Here is a 21740-nt window from a genome sequence, read left to right on the forward strand (position 1 = left end):
CTTCCTTTTGAAAAAATTAATTATGTTCTGCAAAAACAAAAACAACAACCCACCTTTCCCCCCTTTTTCTTTCTTCCCATTTCCCCTTTCTCTTTCTATCTCCCCCACCTCCTGACTGGTTTCCTAACTTCAAATGTACCAAACATTAATACTGTAACCCTTTTATCTCTCCTATTGCAAAACTCATTCATGTTCTGCAGGATAGGGAACGATAAAATCGACTAACAAGATACAAAAAACTTGAAGAATAAAAACCTTCTACCAAATAATTGGATGCAACATGAATACTATTTCTAAAATAACTGTAAAATATGCTGTAAAACAAAACAACCAAACCAAACTCTACAAATAAATATTCGGAGATATAAAGAACTTGAAGCATAAAAACTGTTTCCAAAATAACTGGATTCGGCATTAAATAACCCAAAAAGGGTTGATATGCCATAAAACAAAACAACTAAACCATTTAATACAATTACAGATTCTATTTTGATTTTGCTGCAGTTACCAATTCTGTTTTAAATTCCCAATTCGTGGTGCTTCTGCAAATTGGTGACCTTTTGGTAAAAGTCACTGGTAAACGTTGATGTTGGAATATCCTGGCCAAGTCACCGCTGTCTAAATTTGGTAGTCCTTAAACGTCCTTCAGAGTTAGATTCCAGCGACATTACAGGTGAGGACGATAGCATTTTGAGAGAACTTTGTCTGGTCTTTGGTATTCTTGGCGATGCTTTTTAATGTCTGATGGAGTCCAGCTTATGTGATAACCACGGGCAGCGGTGATGGTTACTTGTGGAAATGCTTTCTGGATTGTTTAAATTTTGGCACATAGATCTTTATATACCGGCTTTCTCAAATGTTCTGACCTGTTAACTGTATTCATACGTGCAGAGATAAAAATGTAGTCCAATGAGTTTGTGTATTAAGGTGACGCATTACAACCGTGTTTCCTTGAGCGATACAGATTTGCGTGCATGTTCAGTGACATAATCAAAATGTCCCTATAATGAATAGATTCTGGCCGTATGAATTCTTTTGTTAATGTGATGAGCGACTTGGGTTAGCTGGTCCCTCTACAAGCTGATCCTGAATCAAATTGCCATATATTTTACTCTTTCTTATCTCACTCCTGATGCAATTCTCTATCTATATAAGAGCCAAGTACATCCAATGACGGAGTACTGTTGCCATATCTGGGAAGGAGCTGCTAGAAGCAGCTTATCCTGCCTTGACAGAGTTAAAAATAGACTTCGTAGCTTGATAGGGGATGCCCTCTTCTCTTCCCTGAAACTCTTTCCCACAGAAGAGACGTTGCAAGCCTGTCTCTGCTTTATCATGATTTCCATGGCAGTTGCTCGTCATAGCTCCAATCTATGGTTCCCCCTCGCCAGTCTTTCACGAAAAATACCCATCTAGCTGAAACCACCGTCAGTAATTTTCTCCACTCTTTATCTGTGCCTAAACCAAAACGTAGATTCCATGAACAAAGCTTCTTTCTCAGAACTGCACGCCTGTGGAACTATCTTCCGTTTGCCTGTTTTCCAACTGACTACAATTTGGTTGTCTTCAAGTCCAACTGGAAAACTGCTTCTGTGATACCAGTATTCAAGAATTCTGGCGAAAGAACTGACCCATTAAATTATCGCCCTATTAGCCTCCTCCCACTTTTTGCCAAAATATTTGAGACCTTAATTAACCATGCTCTAGTCCATCACCTTACAGATGCTAAACTTCTGACTGACCAACAATATGGATTTAGACAAGCCTGTTCCACAGCAGACATCCTCACTGTAATCTCTGAACGCATATACCATTCACTGGACAAAGCGGGAGAGGGCAGAGCGGTAGCTCTAGATATATCGAAGGCTTTTGACAGGGTATGGCATGAGGGTCTCCTCAGGAAGATTAGATCATACGGTATCACTGGTAGAATACTTAACATAATTAAATCCTTCTTAGATAAGAGAAAAATCCAGGTTGTCCTCGATGGTCGTACATCTAAACAATATGATATAAATGCGGGAGTGCCCCAGGGATCTATCCTTGGACCTCTACTGTTCCTGATATTCATAAATGACCTCCCCGACAAAATTGCCTCTGAGATGGGTATATATGCTGATGACACCACACTCTATAACAGGCACGACAGGAAAACAAATGAACATATATCTAAAGTAATGGCAGAAATACTAGAGGATGACCTCCAATCAGTAGTCGAATGGGGACAAAAATGGATGGTCACGTTCAATGCCGCCAAGACTAAACTAGTTTCATCCAATAATTACAAGAAACCTTCTCTACCACCTATAGCAATGGCCAACGACTCTTTATCTGAGAGTACGTCTTTCAAGCTCCTTGGCCTAACGTTCACAGGAAACATGAGCTGGAACAATTACATCGAGGGCATTGCCAGAGCCGCTGCAAGGAAGGTGGGCTCTCTTTACCGTGCTAGAAAACTACTAACACCCGAAAGTATCCTGTACCTCTATAAGGCAACCATTTGCCCATGTATGGAGTATTGCTGTCATATTTGGGCTGGTGCATCGGCTACTAGTCTCTCGCTCCTTGACAGGGTTCAAAAGAGAGTCGCAAATCTGATAGGCCCTAAACTGGCATCTAAGCTTCAGTCTCTGTCCCATCGACGAAACGTTGCATCCCTCTGCCTGTTCTACAAGTATTTTAATGGTGAATGCTCTGATGAACTGCAAGCACTTGTGCCCCCACGACATGAACACCCTCGACAGACCCGACAAGCTGCAAAATCCCACCCCCACACTGTAGAGATCCCTAGATGTAAAAGATCTTTCTACTCCGGTAGTTTCTTCCCCAGAACCGCTAGACTTTGGAATTCCATTCCAGGTCACTGCTTCCCCAACTGTACTGACATGCATAAGTTCAAGTGCAACGTGAACCAACATCTTGCTGCCCAAATCCCTACATAGTACCCCAGTAGTTGTTTCCCCTGATAGTAGCCCCCTACACCAAAGTGGTAATGTGCCTTGTTTGGGGTGAAAATGTAATAAAAAAAGTCCAACATAAACAAATTCTTGATGAACTGTCCCATTAACTAATCCAAATTACCAAATTTCTACTACTAACAATTACTATGATATCTTCCCATTAACTACTGTACACTCAATAACCCTTATCCTCGAGTGGCCTTCAGGTCTTGATAAGTGATGACCCCCTTTGTAAAAAAAAACAAAAAGAAAACAACAAACACGATATCGCTGACCAAGTACCACAGCAGTGGTTTGAGGCGATGAAAAAGAAAAACAGGCTTGACCCAGTGATCGGTGCGGTTCACACAGATGAACTGGATGAGAGTCAAATCATGGCTATTCACAAAGGTAGTGGACATCCAGGGATGCGATGCACTACCTACTTTGTCAGGAAGAGTTGCCCAACCACAACAAAAGCAACCGTTAAAACGGTCATATGGAAATGTGAGGAATGTCAGTTCACTGACCCAGCGCCGGTCAAGTGGGAAAAGGGAAAGCTGAAAGTGAACGAGAATTGGCAGAGAATTGGAATGGATATCACGCATTACGGCACCTTCCATTTTTTAACTCTGACAGACTGTGGTCCATCGCGTTTCTCTATTTGGAAGAAATTGGTGAGGCAGGACTCGGCAAGCATGATTCATCAGTTGGAGGTAGTGTTCCTCGAACGTGGCTCACCACATGAATTCCTTTTAGACAATGATACGGCTTTCTGCAGCAACGTGTTCCAAGCATTTGCACATAAATGGGGAGTTCACTTGCAATTCCATTGTGCATACGCTCCAGCTGAAAATGGCATAGCGGAGTGATGTCACCTTGCAATGAAACAAATAGCGGCTAGAATGTGCTGTCCCATACAGGAGGCTGTCTACTGGTAAAACATCACACCCAGAAATGACGTATCTCCCTTCACTGCGCCTGCCAACATGATTTATCGATACAAAGTTCGAGTAAAGGAGATCAATCTCGCAACTGCGTCCCCCGGTCCCAAGAACAGCTCTTACCAGGTTGGAGATCGCGTGTGGGTCAAAAGACAGCAAAATCGATGTACCACAAGGTTCAGCAAGGGTGAGGTGACCAAGGTAATCAGCCCTCAATCGATTTTGGTGGACGGTGTGCCTCGCCACGTGAAGGATCTGCGCCCTCGCCATTATGTTGTTACATAGGAGGAAAGGACAGAGAGTATGATGCAGGATGACGGAGAGGATTCTGAGCCATATAATGCACATACTGAAGAAGCAGAAGAAGGACCACCCCTTTTACCTTTACGAAGGAGCACCAGACAAAAACGCTTGCCACCAAACTGCCATCTTTGTGATCATGAGATCAGGGGGGAGTGTAGTGGAATTAGCAATAACCGAAATGGGGGGAAATAAAGAGCTTACCTCGGATACGTCTATTGTTGTGTTGCGGGCCGAGTGGAAGAAAGTTCCAAGAGGGCATACATGGGTTTTTATTGGTGTTGACCCCATGCAATTCTCGCAGAATTGTGTATGCTCTCGCGTGATTCTGCAAATATATAATTCCCGGCCACTATAAAGGCAGGATGCTGGGAAACAGTCAGGCAGTGTCCTGCAGATTGTGTGTTGGTGGTTCTGGCGGTTGGATTGTTCTTTGTGACGAACCACGAATCTGCGAGTTTTCTTCTACCTTTTTTTTCTGTCTCCTTCTTCTTATTTCTCTACGGTCATTACAGCCAAGAAAGCCCTCTCTTCAAGAGGTGGGCAGTGCAGAGCGAAACAGACCGTTTCCTATCTTTGTTCCTGATTTTTGCCTACTACATTTTTTGCTACATCATCATCATCATCATCATCATCATCATCGTCATCGTCGTCGTGAAACTTCAATTCAACTTGAAAAAAACCCAAAAACTAGTTAAAAAATAATGCGGTATCAAAAATGCATAAGCCCCAAAGAAAATTTCTGTATTTAATAAAATCATTCAACAAAAAATATTCTGTTTTCTAATATTTTTTCACTTTACGCTAATTTCAATATTGTTTTACTTTTATTTTAAAATTCTTTTACAATAATTACGTCAATATTAATAGCCAATCAAATTACATTCTTACAAGCGGTGTAGCCCCAAATATGTCCCTTTATTTTCCTCATATTTTGGTTCATCTGAACTGCAAAAGGGGCGGTCATCACTTATATCCTACTCTTAACTAGAAATATCACAGTTTCCACAATACCGCATTCACTCCAAGGGCTGTCTTACTTATGATAAACCCAAATTAAAAAGAAAAAGAAAAAAGTTTTATTGAATTTACTTTGACCCTAGCCCGAAGGCCGAGTAAATCCACTGAAATAGTGTACTCGTTCGGCTGTGTCACCTGGCCTTTTCTTTTGTTTTCTCTTCGCTGGAAATAAACCGCCTATTTGTTATTGTCACAGCTGCAAATGGGCAAACCATGACCTTTGCGATGGCGATAATAAATAAATAGATTATAATTAGACACGTACCAAAACCTTCTGCCCCCTCTCCATCTAAAATAAAATTAAATCACACTGAGTTATGATTTGTTTGTTTATTAATTGTTTGTGTGTATATTTTCCATTGATAAAAGGTTTAATAAGGGACAAAGTATAATATATTAAAAATAGAAAGCGTTCAACGACCGCCTCTTGCGTTCTTCATCTGCGTTATTGATTATCAATAAAAAAAAAACATTTTGTTTGAGTTTTATTTATCTATTATTTATTTTATTGTATTTTATTTATTTAAAGTTCGCCTTGAGTATAAAGTAGGGCAAAAAAATAAAATAAGATAGGAAACCATGTGATATTTTTAGCCTCAACAATTTCCGATCGTTTATAAAAAGGCAGTCACATTCTTTGGGCGCTTCAATATTTTTTTGGAGTGCCGTTGGATGATTGTAACCCTTTTCTCCATCCGTAGTTTCAGCCAAAAGTAAACCAGACAAACACAATTGTTTATATTTTCCTTTCTGTACTATTCACTATAGTAACTGTAGTAACGCTTTTTTTTTTTTTTTTTTTTTTTTTTTTTTCAAAAACATCAATACCAGTGAGGGGATTATAAAAAACAAAAACAAAAAAAAAGTAGCGGATTTTTCTTCCAGACCAAGGAAACTCCCGGTGCAATTTCTATGAACATAAAATGAAGGGCGAAGTTGCGCTCGTGAATTTATTGGCACTTTGGTGCACCTGTGTTACAGGGTTTGCATGGATACCCCATCAATACCACCCCGAGCAGATCCATCTTTCTTATGGGGGTAAGTGGCTTGATTTCTTATATAATACTGATTATTACTTTTTCACGAAGAATTTATATTGATCTTTCGGATTTTATATATATATATATAGAGAGAGAGAGAGAGAGAGAGATTGTGGATTGTTTATTTGCGTTTGGTTATTCGGAAGGATTACTGATTGCTGTAAGAGACGTAACTCTATTTTACTAAGAGCTGCCTGCGTTTAACTATTATGTATTCTAACAACTTTTTTTTAAATCTTACAAATCGAGCTCTTAACCGTTATTTTATATATATATATATATATATATATATATATATATATATATATATATATATATATATCATCTTTAAAATACGAGGAATACGTAGATACCATTGTTTTCATGTGAAATTCAGTATTAGGATTTTCGAAATTTCGTCCCAATAGTGTAGAAAAGTAAAGACATATCCTTCATAACTGAGGCAATTTAAAAGTTTCGTTTCTTTCTCCACGTTATAAAACGACCCTGGTGTTTTACTCTGCCCTCGTGCTGAGGCAAAGGAACTCTAGCAGGGTTAGACCGTCAAATCACGTGTTGTATTCGCTTTTTAATCTTTTTTTTTATTTATAAATTTTTCGAAAACGGATAAAGGCGGAGTTGTACAACCATCTACCATCACCTCCATGCGTAAATTCTATACTAATAGGGTTTTGAAATTTTTTCACTGGGTTATTATTGATATGACACTAATTAACCAGATTATGAAAAACATACCATTCAGGGTTTGTATTACTGTACACATAGATTCGAAAAAGTTGTCAAAAAAACAAATATATAACAAATAAATGTTATCAAAGGCAAGATAAGTTACTTTTCTACGTAACTGGATATATTTTTCGTGTTTTTATTCAATGTAACATGTTTATTCAGCTCGGAAAGCATACAGTGTTTACCGATGTATTGTAAAATTCAAGATGGCGCCTCACTCCCTCTTTAACACGGTAAGTTTGGGAAAAGGTATTATAAATAAAAAACTGGACAAAACACTGTTAAAAACTCGCTCAATATATGTTACTACCGTGACATAGGTTTCGGCGGCTTTAAAAATCTATCAAAATTTTTCTATTGATTCTATTTTTATGATATTTTCAGGGTCAATGTGAAATTTTATGTTCTTTCCAATAAACCGAATATAATATTTTAGACAAACGTTTTTTTTTTAATTCACGCCCCCCCCCCATTTTCAAGTGTCTATTAAAAAGTAAATAATTAATTTACTCACCAAAGTGTTATATATCACAAATTGAAGAAAAAAGGTCAATAAATAATATATTCAAATTAAAAAAAAAAAGTGTTTTTAAGAAATTTACCTGTAAAGTTCGAAGTTTTTTTGTTTTTTTTTAAACCACGTTGTTTGTTTTTTCTTTTCTTTTTTTTTTTTAATGAAACCTTGGTCCTTGCTCCTTTAACTGAAAAAAAAAATTAGGGCTTGAATTACACTTTTCGAGTAGTTATAAGCTTGGAAAGACAGGGGGTCGAATAATTCACGCCTCCCATTTTGAAATGTCTATTAAAAAGTAAATAATTAATTTACTCACCAAAGTGTTATATTTCATAAATTGAAGAGAAAAGGTCAATAAATAATATATTCAAATTTAAAACAAAAAAAAGTAGTGTATTTTAGAAATTTACCTATAAAGTCCGAAGTTTAAAACCTTTTAAAAAAAACAAAAAAAACACGTTGTTTTTTTGGTTTTTTTTTTTTAATGAAACCTTGGTCCTTGCTCCTTTAATTGAAAAAAAAATTAGGGCTTGAATTACATTTTTCGAGGAGTTATAAGCTTGGAAAGATGGGGTGGAATTATTCACTATTTTTCACGAAATTTCTGACACACCTCGGTTGTATTTTCTTTTCGTTACGACACTGACACAATTATCTATCTCCACACTTATTCCGGGGCCCCTTAATTTCGTTGGGGTTTCTAATATGTTTATGTGTAGGGAACCTCAAACAATAATTTTTGTTCCATTTTACTTCTGCCATTTGTCTTTGACAAATGACACACATAGGTCCTTCTTTTCGTAAGATGTTATTTTCTCGTAAGAAAATTTTCGCCTCATTGTAACAACTCCAAAATTTCCTCATGCTTGTCCATGCTGAAGGGTAATTTTCTTCCTCGATACCGCTTACGTCAGACGGCTTTTCCCCGAACTGAAAACAAAGCGGCACGTCGGGACCCTATCCATACAGGTTAACCCATTTATTTGTTATATATTCGTTTTTGACAACTTTTTCGGAACTATGTGTACAGTAATACAAACTCCAAAAACTAAATAAGTTAAAAAAAAAAAAAAAAAAAAACTCGAAACTTTATTTTCATAAAAAACAACAACAACAAAAAAAAAAGTCATGTTCATTCTATCTTTTTGTTTTCGTTTTCTTTGAGAAACAAAAATATTTCTGACTTACAAATGCGGTATGTTATTTTTACTTTCTATGGCTTTGATATACCCGCGTTTTTATTGGTTACAAAATGGGTGACTGATTTACCAGAACGTTGTAGCTAAAAAGTGAGCACCCCTTTCAAATGTCGAAATAATCACTGAAAAAATTTAAAAAAAACCTATCAATATACAAATTAAACTACTAACTTGGCCTTTTGGCCAAGATCAAAGTAAAGTCGCCAAAGACTCCATTTTCACTGTAGTAACAAATACCCTGCAACACTCCCCAACCCAGATCTTAAAGGGCCTTGTGCCTAAATTTGTTTTGTAAATTTGAATTTTGCTTTTAATTTATTTTAATTTTACATTGAATTATTTTGATTGTAATTTTCATTTTCACAAAATAAATTATATATAAAGATCAAAGTGTAGTATCTGTTCTTCAGATGCGGCACTTCCATTTATCGTTCTCTTTCAGTGGAGGAGATATCCTTCACGACTGAGGCAATTTTTATTTTTGTACCTTTTCTCCACGTTAAAAAACGACCCTGGTGTCTAACTGTCCCGTGGGAAGGCATTGGAAATAGGTACAAATTACGCGGGGGGGGGGGGGCGTCAAGGTTGTACAACTCCGCCCAGATAAATTTTGGGTTTGGGGGTAATTAATTTTTTTAATTTAAAACTTCTATTATTAAAACTGTTCTGGAGCACTGGAGTATATAAATAACACAAAATATGTAAAAACCAAAGCACTTATTGTATAAATTGGGCTTGTTATACTATACACACAGCTTCGAAAAAGTTGTCAAAAAAACAAATATATAATAAATAAATGTTATCAAAGGCAAGATAAGGGTAAAATTTTATATTAAGGCACGTCTCACGTTCGTATATAACAAAATATTCTTTTGCAGATTTCGGTGTGCTAAAAACAAATCTGCAAACCGTTGCCGTCGCAAAAAAATAGTTTTCATGATATGTAGAAATTACTTTTTCGAAAAATTGGTGATCACTTTTCCATGTAAATTTAACTTAAAATGAGCACCCACTTTCTGGCCAACCTGAGAGAGAGGGGGCATTTTTTGGAGTGTTTATTGGCTAAAAGATTTTTTTGATTTCTTTTTCTGTTTTCATCTTTCAATAAAGACACGAGGAAATTTTAAAAAATAAAGAAAAATCGGTTTTATTTTACTTTAAGGCTCATCTCACATTCGTATAGAAAAGAATATTTTTTTGTACTTTTCGGTGTGCTTTAAAAGAATATGGTTACTGTTTTCGTCGCAAATTTACCGTTTGTATGGTATTAACCCCTTAACTCTGGGACTATTTTCCATTTCACAGCCCAGCCTTCGTTTACACTGTGCGCAAGCATAAAAAAGGCTGTTAATGTGCACTTGCGTACCAAACTGCCTTGTCACAATGTAGTAAAGTGATATATCACTATCTTTATCCATCTTTGGTCAAAAGCCTTAGAGTATAATTTTTTTTTGTTTTTTTTTTTACATGGTGGTCACCACTTATCAAGGTCGGAAGCCACTCGGGGATAAAGGTAACAGCATGTACAGTAATCAATGGGATAGTATCATAGTAATCGTTAGTATTGGAGATTTGATAAAGTGTCTTAAGGGGACGGTTCATCAGGAATTTGTTTATGTTGGACTTGAAGACATCCAAGTTGTAGTCAAGTGGGAAACAGGCAAACGGAAGAGAGTTCCACAGGCGTGCAATTCTCAGAAAGAAGCTTTGTTTATGGAATCTGCGTTTATTTAGGCACAGATAAAGAGTGGGGAAAATTATTGAAAGTGGTTTCAGCTAGACAGGTGTTTATCGTGAAAGATTGGTGAGGGGGACCAGAGATTGGGACTCAAACAAGCACTTGCCATGGAAATAAGGATAAAACAAAGACAGGTTCGCAACGTCTCTTCTGTGGGAGAGAGGTTGTATGGAAGTGAAAAGGGCATCCCCCACTAAGCCACAAAGTCTATTTTATACTCTGCCAAGGCAGGATAGGCTGGTTTTAGCAGCTCCTGCCCAGATATGGCAGCAGTACTCACCCTTGGGCATACTTTGCTTTTATATAGATAGAGAATTGCATCAGCAATGAGATATCTTCTGGAGCGGTAGAAGGATCCTACCATTTTCCCAGCGTCCTTGGCAACAGACTTGATGTACGTGTTCCATTTCAGATCCTTCTGTTTATTCGAGTAAAGGGGATGATAGGCAGGGGGATAACTTCTGGTGGTGACGTCATTCCTCTTCAAATTATGCTGTTAATTGGGGGACAACTTGAGATTATCCTCTCACGGATTGGTAAGTGTAAACAATGAAACAATCCTTCCAGTTATTATCTCCTGTTTATTTGAGTAAGAAAAAGGGTGATAAGAAGGAGGGTAAGTTCCAGTGATGATGTTATTTTTCTTCAAATTATTGTGGTAAGTAGGGGACAACTTGATATTATCTTCACATGGATTGGCGAGTGTTTAAATCGGACAATCCTCACAGACATTATCTTCTTTTGTTTATTCGAGTATGTGGATGATAGGTAGGGGGGTAACTTTCAGTGTTAACGTCATTCCTCTTCATATCATAGTGTTAGTTTGGGAACAACTTGAGATTATCGTCACATAGATTGTTGAGTGTTTAAATGAGACACTCCTCCCAAACATTATCTCCAACTCTTTGAGTAGGTGGGGAGTGATAGACAGAGAGGTAAATTCCGGCCGTGACATAGATCCTCTTCAAATTATGGTTGCAAATGGGAGACAACTTGAGATTATCATCACATGGATTGGCGAGTGTTAAAGTGAGACATTCTTCCCAGGCATTATCTCCTCCTATTTATTTGAGTATGGGGGAATATAGGCAGAGGGGTGGTAACTTCTGGTGATATCATTCCTTTTCAAATTATGGTGGTAAGTGGGGGACGACTTGAGATTTTCTTAACATGGATTGGTGACAATCCTCCCAGACATTATCTCCTGTTTAATGTAGTAGGGGGATGATAAACAAGGGGGGGTAACTTCTGGTGATGACATAAATCCTCTTCAAATTATGGTTGTAATTGGGGAACAACTTGAGATTATCATCACATGGATTAGTGAGTGTTTAAATGAGACAAACCTCACAGACATTATCTCCTCCTTTTTTTCGAGTAGGGGTGTGATAGGCTGGGGGGTTACTTCTGGTGATGATGTCATTTTTCCTCAAATTATGGTGTTAAGTGGGGGACGACTTCAGATTATCATCGCATGGATTGGCGATTGTTTTAATCAGACAATTCTCCCAGACTTCATCTCCTCCTTTTTATTCAAGTAGGGGTGAAGAGAGCGGGGGGGGGGGTTACTTCCGATTATGACGTCATTCTTCATCAAATTGTTCTTGGAAGTGAGGGACAACTTGAGATTATCAAATCCTAGACAGAGCAGGTGTGTTTAAGCACAGCGTGTCCTGGAAGAAATAATTACTTTGCCTGGGTATTGGACATAGTTATTAAATATTTAATTGTAATACCTACAGGAATTTCTCTGGCGTCGAAAAGGTAAATGCAATTTCTTTGGCAATATAGCGTACTGGATTCGTCATTATTATGCAGTTTAAATTTAATTTTGCTGTTTATTTACTAAATTTATTTTTCATAATTTTGAAACTAAAAAATTCATATATAAAATTCAATATTTTTAGCTTTTTGATGTGTATTTGTGAACAGAACATTTCATAAAATATTTTGTTTTTAAAAGAATCATCCTTCAAATAAATAAATAAATTACAATTAAATTATTAGTAATTAATTAATAAATATGTGATCATATTGTTTTAAATTTTAAAACCAGTCCTGTATTTGGTTTGAAATAAACAAAAAGTATTCATTAAATAAAAAGAAGTTCTGTTTATATTGCCTATGTTCTTCAAAATTGTTTACACAGTAACATACCGGTGATTAGGGAAATTTGGTTCCTTTTATGTTGTTTAGGGTTAGAGAGTATTTTGCCAATCTTGTCTCGAGGAATATGCCGGATTATCATTATTTGTTGTGAATTTAAAAAAAAAACACTTGTCTTCCCCGAATATAGATGTCCCATTGGCAGTGTTCTATTTTAGCGTCGCACAAAATGTATGACTAACCAAGTTTATATAAACTAAACAGAAATATTATTTGTATCAAATGCTAAAAGTTAGCCCCGTTGAATTGTCAGATTCATTTACAGCGTATTCGAAAATCTGCAAAAATTTTTGCTTTCTTTCCAACTCGTAAAAATTTACTCTGACCTCATCTTTTTTTTTTTAGACAGGAATAAACACCAGTTAGAGAGTCGCAATATTTTTCCTCAGTGATGGTCACAAAGTACGTGTTCAATTTAGTAGAACGTTATAATTGAAAACTGATCCCCAACAATAAAAGTAAAAAAAAATTTTTTTTTAATCTGAAAGTTAATTTTGAAATCGATGAGATTAACATGAAAAAAAAAAAAAGAGTAAATTGTGGAATTTAGAGGTGAGGATCAATTTTCTAAACACCCCCCCCCTCCCCAAAGAGTAGACAGGTCGATTTTTTTTCTAAATGTGTCGTTTTAAGCGAAAATAACATTACATACTTAAATATCATGTCAAAAATAGTAATATATCCAAAAATTATGAAAATTCATCAAGCAGAAAGTTAGCTTAAACTGATGAGAAGCCTTTCAAGTTATTTTTAATTTCGTCTCCAGAAATAAATTTTGTATTTAAAATAAATTATTTTATTTTTTTATTGTAGTAAAAAAGAACATTTTTAAAACATTGATAATAAATTAAATTATTTAAAATTTTTTAAATATATTCTTTAAAAGGTTTGTAAAAGTTCAAACAACATTCGACAGCCAACCGGGACTTTGTACTGACTCGAGAGGCCCCGGTCAAAATTAGAAAGGTTTCTCTTCAGTTTAATCAAGTTATTATATTCAGCATTCATCCAGTACAACCGTACTGGCGGGACCTGTGTAAATTCCACAACGGACTCTTTTATATGTAATATATCAATGTTAGCATTCCGTGAATGTTCAGCGTAAATGGAGATGCCCTGATATTATTGTAGCTCTTTTGTTAAAACTGCAAAAGTATTTATCTATGCTAGCAGAGACGCCTGGCATAGCCCAGTCGTAAAATATACTTAAATATGATATTTAATGTATGCAGATTTTGTATATATTATTATAAAGTCAATTTTCTATCGATTCTTATATATTATAAAGTTGAGATTTCAAAAATAAAAAAAATATCCACATGACTTGGGTGCATCAGCTTGAATCGAAACCAGAACTTATGAAGAATATATATATATATTTTTTACCCTTCACCGGACTATCCATTCATGTGAAATCTTTTTATCATTTGTCTTTTACCTCCTATTCCCCTTACCTCACCCTTTTTTTTTAACCAAGTAAGATCTGTGACTTACTTGTAGTTTCATTAAATACTTTTATATGCAAAATCCGATCCTGCATTTTGCTAATTCCTGCCCTCTGATGAGAAGGAGAGTATTCCTTCGAAACTCCGTGGATTAAGGACTATCCACTTATCTTGTGCTTCCTTTTTTAAAATTAAATATGTTTTTAACTCTTTCTCAAGATGTCTTTTAATATATTTTATTAATCATTTGTTCATATTATAAGCTCTATTTCCTTTTCGGTTTTATTGAGCTTTTACATCTGGCTGAGTTTATTTTACTTGTAAATATTAACTCTTTAATATTTATAATATATTTTAAGTTTACCATTTTGATTACCTTGGTAAACTTATTGTAACTTTTATTTTTATATATATATATATATATATATATATATATATATATATATATATAAATGTATAAGTTTGGTTAAATTTTAAATTCTGAAAAAACAACATATAGACACATATATTCGAATTTGACAAAAGGAATATATAGAAGGGGTTATGTTAATTTCCTTAATCCATGGATTTTCAATAATTTTGCTTTTCAGCACAATTATTGAAAATAGTTTTTTGAGTGGTTGTGGATAATTATATGAAAAAATCATATGAAAAGAAAAGTTGATACAACCGGGCAGTCCATTATCGGAAGGAGTACAATGTCCTTCAGGGTTATAAATCCAGGTGAGCAGAAAATAGGTCCAGGGAAGAAGGTAATATTTCCATATAGCAAAAGCATATTGCTCCTTATTAATTTTTCGAAAGGTATACGGGGCAGCCGTATTTGTTGGTGCGTTGAGTGTGTGTTGGTTGATGTAGTCCAAAAAGCTTTCTCGGTGTTGACAAAGTGTATCCGATGTTGGGTTGATATACCATTCCATTGTAATTATCCCCGTGAGTAATAGAATTTGGGCATTGAATTATGTATGCAATGGACCTCGAAATCAATAGTATGGGTAGCAAAATAGCAAAATAATCCGGGAGATGATATTCAGAATGGTGCGTTGGACGATTAGTTGTGTGAGTCCCGGTAGAAAGATATTCCTTTTGTCAAACAATAAATTCTTAATTCGAATATATGTGTCTATATGTTTTTTCAGAATTTAAAATTTAGCCACGAAACTTATATATTACTCTATTCTTAAATATTGAGCTTTTCCTTTTTGGTTAGGATCACTGTGAAAGTATTACTTCAAGTAATATCTATCAGGATTTTTCATCTGCATTCTATCAGTGTCTTATCTCGTTTATATATATATATATATATATATATATATATATATATATATATATATAAACTTAAGTTCCTTCAGATATAATCGGAACCAAAAGCGTGACATGCAAAAATAACACACATGCTATTATTATATAGATAATTTAATTTTCAATCTTGTCAAAGGTTTTGGATTTATCAAGGACTACTGCCCTAACTTCTCCTGCCTTATCCTATGCATGATGTATGCCTTTAGAAGATGACCATTAAAATATCCACAGTAGAATGGGCTTGCCTAAATCCATCCTATCGGTCAGAAAAACCTGAACTTTTGCAAGGTTGTACATGAGTGCTTGATTGGTTAACAAATAAATAGATTTTAGTGAAGAGACTGATGTGGCAATAATTGAGTGGGTCAGTTTATTTCACCAGAATTCTTGAATACTGGTACCATAGAGGCAATTTTTCAGAGAAACAAGATTCAGCAAGGCATTTGTTGTAGAATTGAAGAGTACAGAAGCTAGCTCAGTAGAGCATTTCTTTAATAGTATAGCAGAGATGAGCTCAGTTTTATGATATCATGGACATGAAAGGGGGTAATTTCCAGATCAAGTGTGACTTCTGTTCACAAAGGAAATTTTGTGAGACAGTAGTTTGCCATGAAAGTAGCCTCATGGTTGCTGGATAGTAAATGATTGATTGTCTATTGTGCTACAGTGGGGGGAATGGAATTGTAAGTGGCAGAGGTGATTCTGGAGAAGACATTTGACTGTGTGAGGATGACGTCAATAGAGGCCGGACCCTGGAGGGATGGTTAGAGCAGCGATCCTGGATCGAGGTGCACCGGCAATGACGTTAAAGGAGTTCAAAATGAGGAACACAGAATTCTCCTGGATAGATATCAGCAGAACGGACTGACATTTCAGGTAATAAACAAAAGCAAGCGTGGAGGAACATTCTGACATCATGCGTCCCCATAAAAGAGAGACAATCAAACAAGAGAAGAAGAGACTACGGGGGGGAAAGCGGACACGTTGTATCTCTGTCATTCTGCATACATACCACCGCTGACCTGTGACCCATCCTTGCTATCAGTGTTGTCATTGGAGAATAAACATTGTTTCTAATAATTTAACTTATTTGTTATTAAAAGTATAAGAGATTTTTTTCTTTTGTTTACATCTGATTGTGGAGGCATGCATAATTGTAGGGATTCAAAGACTTTGATAATTTATTATCTTTTCCATTTCGGCTTTGTTTTACCCAGCATCATTGGGGACACTATCTTCTATATGTTGTATATTGGTTTATATTGGAGGAGATGATATATTAAAACGTGTCATGTGTTATCTAGTGGATGTAAGATATTATTCTTTTAACAGACAGATAATAAACGTATAAATCGTATGTATGTTGTTTAGCCAGGGGAACATGATATTGACGTGTAAACTGAATCATGTTGTATCAGACTTATCACACGGGATATTTTTACAGTTCATATGTAATATATGCTTCATACCTTTTTTTCGAAGAGTTCTTCTGTATCTTCCTGCTGCTCCGTGAGAACCATGAAGCGATCAGCACCATATAATTGAGACAGCTGTTCTTATTTGTGAAACCATTAAAACAACTCTTTATATTTTTGTAATATAAATTTATTACAGTTGCCTCAAATGGTTTTCACAGGATCTGCAGTTAGTCTACATGTTCTGTTCATACAGCTTGCTCCCAGCTGTCTGTCAACCCTTGTCTAGACGTCTGTCCACTCTGGTGGTCAATCCTCAACTCTCTGAATCTCTCCAAAACTAACTACATCACGTGTTCTCTTACGTCACCTAATTACGTGTCTCATACCAATCTAATCCACTTAGTTATTTGTTTATTCAAAACCCCAAAATAATGTTTACATATATTTTCTATTTTCACATTCTTTTTGCGATTCACACGGCAATCATTTCTTTCGTAATTTAATTGTTTATTCTTCTAATCATAATAACTGATCCAGCGAGGATCCGTCGCTCAAATCAATTAATAAGAATACAATAACAATAATAATAATAATAATGTTGTGACCATTGCTCCTGCTTGCCACAGTTAACAGATACTACGCTATGATCACAGCCTAAAGGGTCATAACATTACATATGGTTGCTTCTTTCTCCTTGTTCCATATCACTATGTTAGGGTTAATAGTTGTTTTCTAGGTACATAGCTGTAGAGATTGCATAGTCATAGTAGATGGTGTTGGACTTATTTCCAACTGTTTTTTGTATGTTATTTAGTCCGTATGCATCTGGCAGTAGCCATAAGGGATTGTTGTGTCTTCTTGTCAAAGTCTAAACCAGGGCTAGAGGCGTCAGTGGTTTTGGTTGCATCCCAAGAGAGAAGTTTTGGGATTCGTAGAAATACTGTGGATGAGTCAGGTTGTTGGTGATCTCCTGAATAGAAAAAGATGTAGTATAAGGTTAAAAAGTGCAGGAAAGTTAAGCTTGCACCCCTAAGAGAGGAGCCCTCTAGCCTATTAAAAATTGCCTGGGCAGCCCTCTCAACGTTTTACCAAATAGCAAAGTTGTGGCCTTCAAAAAAATTCAATTCCTCAAATTAGTTTAAATTTTTATAATTATAAATTAATTACACAAACAAAGTATCAGTTTATACACCTTATGCTCTGTGGTAAATCCAATAATTTTTTTTTTTCACTAGGAGGTCACTGTTTAACAAGACCCAAAAGCCACTCAAGGATAAAGGTAAATGAGTGTCTGGTAGACTGATCAGTAATGGTGGAACTTGGGTAGGGTTTTATTATTTAAGACGACGGATTAACAAGAACTTATTTACATTAGATTTGAAAGCAACCATGGTATAATCAGCTGAAAAGCAGCCCTGCGGTATTGTGTTCCACAGTCGGACAGTTCTAGGAAAGAAAATTTGCTTGTAGAATTCTTGTTTTGTTTTAGACACTGATAGAGAGTAAGGGAAATTATTGACAGTTGTTGTAGCCAGATGAGTATTTGTTGCAAATGTTTTGTTGGGGAGGGTCATAGACTGAAGCTCAATCAAGCATCTGCCATGGAGATAATGATAGAGTTGAGATAGACTCGCAACGTCTCTTCTGTGAGAAAGAAAGTATGGAGGCAAAAAGTCCATTGCCACAGCTCCTCCCCAGATGTTTTTTCTTTTTTACATTCACTCCCTAACAAAGCATATCACCACTTGGACGTAAGGGCCTACTATTTGGGACCATGCATAGAAAAGATTAACAAGATGTTGGTTTACATTACATTTAAACTTTTGCAAATCAGTACAGTCAAGGAAGCAGGTAGCAGGAAGGGAATTCCAAAGTCCAGCCGTTTTAAGGGAGAAACAACTAGAGTAGAAAGCTTTCTGGCATTTAGGGACTTCAACAGTGAAGGGGTGAGATTATGTTTTTAAGTGGGTTTGTCGGCGCTATGTACATTGATGAGGCACAAGTGCAATGCGTTCATCAGAGCACATTTCATTAAAATATTTGTAAAACAGGCACAGAGATGCAACATTGGGGCGATGGGACAGGGGTTGGAGCTTAGTTGACAAAGTGGAACTTATTCGATTGAAAACTCTTTTTTGGACCCTATCCAAGAGGGAGAAGCTAGTCGTAGATGCACCAGACCAGATGTGGCAACAATACTCCATGCATGGGCGAATGGTGGTCTTGTTGAGGTACAGGATATTCTTAGTTTGATAGAGGAAACCTACCTTCTTTGCAGCAGCCTTTGCAATGTCTGCAATATATTTGTTCCAGTTCATATTACCCGTGAATGTTAAGCCAAGGAGTTTGAAGGAAGAAATGTTAAGCCAAGGAGTTTGAAGGAAGAATTCTCAGGTAGGGTGTTATTTGTCATGGATATCGGTGGTTGGAGAGGCAACTGTACTCCATCTGAGGACGTATTTTGCTCTTGTGTAGGTAGAGAATTGCATCGGGAATGAGATACTTTCTGCTTTCTGGAGTGGTAGAATGATGTAAACATTTTTTTTTTTCAATTGATTCTTAAGGGTTTACCTAATCGTGTTCACAGTTAGGCATCACTTGTTTTTCTCACACTTGTATCTTTATTCCTTGCAGACAATCCATCTCAAATGGTGGTCACGTGGGTGACCTTTTGGCAAACTAACTCGACTCAAGTTGAATATGGAAGCGATGCACTGGACAAGGTGGTCAATGGAACCGAGACACTCTTCATTGATGGAGGTGGGGAAAAACGACACATCTATATGCATCGAGTGACGATAAAAGACTTAATACCTGGTCAGAGATATTGTAAGTATGATTTGGGTGATTATATTCAACATTAAAAAATTCCATCAGTGTGTTGTGGGAAGTATATTTGCACAAAATTTTATTACCATTACAACTCCACTTTTTTTTTGTGTTTCAGTGATTTTAGTTTTATGTCTGATATCATCCCCCATATTAAAAACAAAAAATAAAAAACTTTGTATATATGTCAGCCCCTTTAAGAAAGTCGGTTCTTATCATTGAGCACTTTACAGTTGAAGTAAAGTTAGTCACTTAAGCTCGCATGCACAGATCATGATGTTATAAGCATTAGATCAATCTGATAGACGTTAAGACATTTAAAAATAAATGTTTAAATTTCAACAATATTTCTTGCAGTTAAGGTTAGCTGCAGTTAAGGTTTTGTTCTTTGTTAATGGAGTCAACAAAAAAAAAAATGGAGTAATCGTGTCACCCTACACTGATGATTCCCAAAAGGGTGAAACACTAATGTCTGTAGGTATTTAAAAAAAAAAATAATTATAGTAAATAATATATATATATTTATACTTTTTTTTATTTTTTTTATTACCGTTTTATCTGTTTTAGTTACACATGTTTCTGCTACCGGGTCGTATTCACGATCCAGCAACTTCGTCAGACTTGAACAGAAGTGGTTATTATGATTTGGAAAGACAATATTAGAAGACGACGATGAAAAAAAAAAAAAATAATGGGTTTACAGTTTTTTTGTTTTTTTTTCATCTGTTGCCGGATCGTGAATACGATCCGGTAGCAGAAACATGTGTAATTAAAACAGATAAAACAGTAATAAAAAATATATATATATTTGCTCTGCAATAGTATTGAGCACCTTCTTCAGGTTTTTACTAATTAACAGTTTTTCCATATATATAAATATATATATATATATATATATATGTATATATATATTATTGTAGTAAATAATCATGTCAGCCCTTTAAGAAACTCAGTTCTTATCATTGAGCACTTTACAGTTGAAATAAAGTAAGTCACTTTAGCTCGCATGCACAGATCATGATGTTATAATCATGTGATCAATCTGATAGGCATTAAGACATTTCAGAATAAATGTTTAAAAGTCAAGGTTAAGATTGGCTGAGATGGATCGTTCCTTGCTAATGGAGTCAGAGATGACTTCGTTACTGGATTCGAATCTCCCGACCGGCAGTAATCGTGTCACCCTGCACTGATGATTCCTGAAAGGATGAAACACTAGTGTCTGTAGGTATTTTTAAAGAATTACTAGCATGGGTGCCCAGCATTGCCCGGGTGTTTGGAGGTGTGTGTTGAGCAAAAAAAAAATAAATAAAAATAAAGTGGTAGTAAGAAGGCAGGCTTGAACCCGTACCGCGAAGGAGGAAAAGAATGGGGGGGAGGAAAAAAGTGACTTCTTTGCGGTTACGACCACCGCCAAACCGGAAGTGACGTAGGTTTAAATTAAGTCTAGACAATCGAAAAGAGGGGATAACTTTCGAAAATATTGGCGAAAAAAGCGACCCCCTCCCTGTAGAAAAGTGCCCAGTTCAGGGTGAAGAAATTAATGTTTTTAGCCAATTTTTCGGTATTTGTCGTCTGAAGGGTCGAGCTTCTAAACAATACTGTTCTTGTGAAAATCCATCACCTCTGTCGAAGGTTTTAGGCAGACATGCAAACATACATATATACATTTATATATTGGTAGCTCAAATTTTCGACCCAAACCGATTAAAAAGCTTGCCCTATCTCTGAATATCTTTTATGTAAAATTTCAAATGTTTAGACCAGAAATTGTCTGAGTAATTTGGTAGAGACCACAGAGGTCAATTTTTTTAAACTTTGACCCCTATTATGACCCCATAACATTTATTTTTTGGGACTCAAATCAAGTTATTAAGTTATATCCATGTCCAAGAAACCTATATCTAAAATTTCAAGTGTTTAGACCTAAAATTGTCGGAGGAGTTTGTTAGCATTCTCAAAGGTCAAATCGTCGAACTTTGACCCCTTAACAGCCAAATTTCTGTACCCTGTATATCAAATTTCGAGTCTGTAGACTGAAAATTGACAGTTATTGTGTAGGGAAATGTACACAGACAGAAACACACACAGACAGACACTTTCACTTTTATAGATATATAGATTGATAGATTATAGTAAATAATTATATATAAAGTA

At 36.0% G+C, this 21740-nt stretch overlaps 1 protein-coding gene across 1 annotated transcript in view; it reads left to right on the plus strand.

Moving 5' to 3' along the window:
• The first annotated feature begins 5992 nt into the window (after positions 1–5992).
• LOC145263840 (acid phosphatase type 7-like) overlaps positions 5993–21740 on the plus strand; it is a 38881-nt gene continuing 23133 nt past the window's right edge. The window contains exons 1-2 of the mRNA XM_080120915.1: positions 5993–6241; positions 19389–19583. Of these exons, the coding sequence (XP_079977041.1) occupies positions 6127–6241; positions 19389–19583 (310 nt within the window). The 5' untranslated portion in view covers positions 5993–6126. The remainder of the gene's footprint in view (positions 6242–19388; positions 19584–21740) is intronic.

This window comes from Euprymna scolopes, chromosome 39, assembly GCF_053919585.1.
Source record: "Euprymna scolopes isolate OS-2025 chromosome 39, ASM5391958v1, whole genome shotgun sequence".
In the NCBI taxonomy this organism is placed as follows: Eukaryota; Metazoa; Mollusca; class Cephalopoda; order Sepiida; family Sepiolidae; genus Euprymna; species Euprymna scolopes.